We start from the raw sequence: 5328 nt of genomic DNA, 5'->3' as shown, positions 1-5328 counted from the left end.
TGTGTGTGTGTGTGTGTGTGTGTGTGTGTGAGTGTGTGAGTGTGTGAGTGTGTGTGTGTGTGTGTGTGTGTGTGTGTGTGTGAGTGTGTGAGTGTGTGAGTGTGTGTGTGTGTGTGTGTGTGTGTGTGTGTGTGAGTGTGTGAGTGTGTGAGTGTGTGTGTGTGTGTGTGAGTGTGTGTGTGAGAGTGTGTGTGTGAGAGTGTGTGAGTGTGTGTGTGTGTGAGTTTTTTCACAAATAAAGAAATTGTTAAAAATATTAATAAAAAGGAAGACACTGTAACTAATAATCGCACTGGGAATCGTATTTTTACAAATAATGACAAGTTAGACTTGTTTAAGATTTGTTGAAATTAAATGCTGACGGTAGATGAGAAAGTATTATAGTGTTTGCCTTTCGGTTTCTCAGCGCTGTCAAAATAAAAGTCCTGCTTCTGACATATCGGCTAAACAGAAAAAAGTATTGGCCGATACGATAATTTTAAAAAAATATCAAATATCGGCCGATATATCGGTCGATTATTACTTTCTACTTTGATTCGCTGTGTTTATTAGCGGTTCATATGCTGAATTAATATCCTGCAGTCAGTTCCATATGCAGCATCATTTGAGTCTCTCTCATCTTCTCCTGAACAATAGCCGGTGCACTTGGGAGCTCATTTATGATTTTTGATAATTGATAGCTCTTCATTCGCTCTCTCCTCAGGCCGCGACGCCCATGTTTCGTGAATACATCGCTCAGGTTCTGAAGAACTCCAAGGCCATGGCCGAGGCGCTGCTGAAGAAGGGCTACACGCTGGTCTCGGGTGGGTTTTCACGCGCTGTAGGTTTTCTCTTCAGGTGAGCAGAACGTGTTCGTCTGGGACTGAGACGACGCCACTGGATTCTCCTGGAAGATGAAGTTAGTTTTCCTGCATTTTATCAGTGTGTGCTGCAGGAGTGAGACTCAAACCCCTACGTACTAGAGGAACTAAAAAACTAAAGCCGTGTTAATGAATAGTCCTGTTAATGATTCAGTGTTGGGTTGTGTGGAGTGAAGCAGTAGAGAGCGTCTTCATAACACACTGACGCACCAAAGACCTGCAGACGCATGAAGCTCTACTAACGGCTTCTTTAAATCTCATCCTATCAGATCATGCATGCAGACAGGCTTAAAAACATCTTACAACCCGGATCACATTGAAAAATCGTAGTGAGGATAGGTTTGTGTTGAACCATCAAATAAACACGTCAGTCTTTAAAAACATTTACAGGATGTTTTTCAGGGATGTTTTCACGCTTCCGCAAGTTAAAGCTCTTAAATCAGAGCAGAAAGTCGTGGCATTAAATGTTGCACGCACTGCAAAACATGAATATCTTCCTCCGTATTTCTGTCTTGTTTTCCAGCGCAAATATCTAAACATCCTTAAATCAAGATACATTTACTGGAGATGCACAATGAAGATGTGAAGCCAGAAATTGATAAAAATAAAGGGAGTTTATGCTTAAAATAAGAGGAAATATCTGTCAATGAGGAATGAAAACGTGTTTTCCCTTTGAATTTAGTTTATTTTTTGGAGCCCATTGACCGATATTTGTTCTTGTTTTAATCATAAACTCACTTCATTTTGATCAATTTCTCCGAAAAAAAGACTTAAAGGGATAGTTCACCCAAAAATGAAAATTACCCCATGATTTACTGCGATAGACGGTGTTTTCGCGGTGTACACCGCTCCCCACCGTCGTTTTGATTTATTTATAGTAACAAAAATAATTTAGCCTAGTTCAGTTAGAGGACAGACACTTTTAAAAACTAAACGCTCAATGCAGCATGCCGAACCGTGCGCGAACGACTTTAATAAAAACAATTTTATTTATCCCGTGAGGAGAGTTAACTGACTGACAAGAGTGAGGTGAGAAAGACGAGACGATTGCAGAAAATTGTTTAGAAAGGAAATGCAAAGGCGCCTGTTTGGCAATATTTTAGATTTTGAAAAGCCTATTGACTGGAAGTTTTTTTTAAACATTCATTTCTTATTTATTTGGTTCCACACCGTTAAACGCGTCATCACAGTCTTGTGAAAAGGGTCCATTGAATCAACGCCGAATTGCTGCTAATTTGAAAGTGACGTAATAAACACTTTTCTATCACTTCCGCTATCTGTCATATGCAGAAACGTTCCGGCGGATGACGTGGGACGTATGCGTCGCGCACGCGCCTCTGAGATATGCTAGTGTCGCGAGTTTGTTTAAGGAAGCAAAGTTTCCTTACTTTAGCAAAGGAAAGCCAGTCTCCTCTTGGCTTATATCCAAATCCTCCCACATTTTTCTTAACAAATCTTCGCTGCGCTTCCGAATTCCTCACTTCTTACGTGATCCGCCGGAATGAACGCGCGTACGACAGTTAGCGGAAGCTAGAGATTACGGTTTATAAAGTTTTAAATATGGATATTTTTCTTACACAAACGCATTGATTGGGGCCTTTATTCATATATTTAATTTCTTATACATTGAAAAATAACACCCATTCACTGCCATTATAAAGCTTGGAAGAGCCAGGACGTTTTTAAATATAACCCCGATTGGATTCTACTGAAAAAAGAAAGTCATATACAGCTAGGATGGCTTGAGGGCGAGTAAATCATGGGCTAATTTTCATTTGGTTCCACAGTGTTTTCTGATTTTCAGTTTTATATACCTATTTAAACTTTGTGTAGCCTAAGTAATTTGTTATTTTATTAGGCATATATGGTGTGTTTTTATTCATTTTGTTAATAAAAGTTCTATGAGTTTGATGTTGTTGTTGCTTGAATTGAATCGACTCGGCCGCTAATTTGAAAGTGAAAGTAAAACGCGCACCGCGCTTTTTCAAGCTATTTGAAAGCCAAGAAATCAGAGGAAAAGAGGGAAAACTCAAACGAACAATTGCTTGATGCCAAATTGCAGCTTGCCACTAATTTGAAAGTGAAAGTAAAATGCGCACGGCACTTTTACAAGCCATCTGAAAGCGAAGAAAAGAGGGAAACTCAAACAAACTAACCCAATCCCTCCCCAACGGTGATACCGGTGTTGTCACACGTCGATTAACCGGTGGGAAAATTTCCTCACCGTCAAAAACCTAAGCTGTATATGACATTTTTCTTTCAGAAGAATCCAATCGATCATGGGCTAATTTTCATTTTTGGGTGAACTATCCCTTTAAGTAATTTTGTTTCTCCAGTAAATGTCTCTTGATTTAAGAGTCTTCAGTCATTGAAAACAAGACAGAAATACTGAGGAAGAACCTCATTTTTTTGCAGTGGATCAGAAGGTATACAGTAAAAGTTATTTTCATAATCTAGCATTTCTGAGCAGAGCTGTAACGCAAGCTGTTTATCCTGTCAAATAAATTAAAAAGAAATGCAGATCTGTTGGAAGTTAAAGTGTTTCAAACCCAACTCATTTTGCTCTCTAGACATATATGTTTAGAGAACATACTGACATTGTTTTCCCTTTAATTTATTCCTTACGTTTTCTTTACTTGGTCTTTAAATAGTCTTGAATTGACCTGCAGAAAGCCTGTTTTTGTTCACTGAGCTATTGTGTCTCTACTTTGATGTCTAGTGTAAAATATGTGATGCAAAAGTCCTGAAGCATAGTGGAGACTCGGTGTCTTCATTTGACCATAAGGAGAAAAACACACACAGATGCATTTAAATGAATATTAAATTTTAATTGCTGAAGTGTAATTGGTCAGATAAGAAGTTCTTTCACTCTCAGAGAGTGATTTAAAAAGTTTAATAATTGTTTGAGTTGTTTGCTATTCACACTCGGTTATTTAAAGAGCTGAGGAATGTTTCTTCTAATGCTAATTACCTCATTATGGTTGTACAGAAAGGCTCTTTCATGTCCAATCAGCCGCTTCGAGGTGAATCCAAATCACTTTTATTGAAGAAAACTGCAGCAGAGCGAATGTTTGTCCGGCCTGAAGTCTTGAGGATTTTATCGCACTGAAACACTTTTAATGATGTTTTTGTGTGCTGGATGTTATTGTTGTTATATATAAGTGTTGCTTTGGTGCAAACGGCCCTTCAGTGTGAGTCAGGAGCGACGGCAGGAATGACATGTGCAGAAATTAATTGAACGCCTGCAAGCGCTTCATATCGACGCACATGTTGTTGTTGTGCTTCCGTTCTGTTCTCATCGCGTCTAAAGCAGCTGCAGATCAGTTTATGACTCAATCTCACCTGGATCAAGAACGATTATGACACAGACGACAAACCGACTGCTGTTAAACTCAAGACAGCAAAACTGACGTGTCTTTACTAAAATAGAGTAAAAATGTTAGTAAATGCATAGAAATGCTATTGTTAAAATATCCACGATAGCATTTCTATGACTTTACAAAACTGGGGGGGAAAATCCAGAGAGATTGATTATGTTGTTCATAAGAGAGAAAAAATTTGAAACTTTTGTTGCATGGAATAAAATTAATTTGGCAACACTTTACAATAAGGTCTCATTTGTTAACATTAAGTTAATGCCTTAACTTATAAAAGTAACAATAAAAAATATATTTTTACAGCATTTATTATCTTAAGGACTTCTTTTATGAGATGGACCCAGAAAAACTTTTCCTATTTCTTTCAAAAGTAAATTTATTTATAGAATTGTATGTGCAATACTTTGTTTTTATTAATTAATTTATTGTATTTTGTATTGTGTACTACTATATTGTTTTTCTCATGTATAATATTTGCCATGAAATAGCCTGTGAAGTTGATGTGGCAATAAACTTAAATTAAACGGCACAGTATTTATTAACCTTTGTTAATGTTAGTTAATAAAAATGTTAAAGCTCATGTTAGTTCACAGTTGACAGGTACAAGATTTGATTTTAATATAGAGTCAGAATTGTGAGATGTTAGAATTGCAAGAAAAAGTCAGGATTGTGAGATATAAAATTAGAATGGCAAAACATAAACTCAGAATTCAGGCCTTTTTCTGTATATTATGGCAGTCGAATGGGTTGTTCATGATGATTGAATGCATTATAACCTCAATACAAAAGCTGTTAAATCAGGCAACTGGAAATTGAAGCGACCGTAGATCTTCATCCAGACAGACTCTTTTGACTGAAGGTGAGTGTCGTGTGTGTTTGTTCAGGAGGAACTGATAATCATCTGGTTCTGGTGGACCTGAGGCCTCAGGGGATGGACGGAGCGCGGGCCGAGCGGGTTCTGGAGCTGGTGTCCATCACAGCCAACAAGAACACCTGCCCTGGAGACAAGAGCGCACTGACCCCCGGCGGCCTGAGACTCGGTGAGAAACACGCACGCACGCACGCACTCACTCACTCACTCACTCACTCAC

The 5328-nt window shown here is 38.3% G+C and overlaps 1 protein-coding gene across 1 annotated transcript in view; it reads left to right on the top strand.

Moving 5' to 3' along the window:
• The window catches only part of shmt2 (serine hydroxymethyltransferase 2 (mitochondrial)), a 27245-nt gene that overhangs the window by 20192 nt on the left and 1725 nt on the right, over positions 1 to 5328 (top strand). Inside the window, 2 exon segments of the mRNA XM_016470670.1 lie at positions 704 to 803; positions 5122 to 5277. Of these exon segments, the coding sequence (XP_016326156.1) occupies positions 704 to 803; positions 5122 to 5277 (256 nt within the window).

Source organism: Sinocyclocheilus anshuiensis, unplaced genomic scaffold (assembly GCF_001515605.1).
Source record: "Sinocyclocheilus anshuiensis isolate Anshui unplaced genomic scaffold, SAMN03320099.WGS_v1.1 scaffold2234, whole genome shotgun sequence".
Taxonomy (NCBI): domain Eukaryota; kingdom Metazoa; phylum Chordata; class Actinopteri; order Cypriniformes; family Cyprinidae; genus Sinocyclocheilus; species Sinocyclocheilus anshuiensis.
Note: the sequence above shows the minus strand (reverse complement) of the source record. Positions and strands in the feature narration are given on the sequence as shown.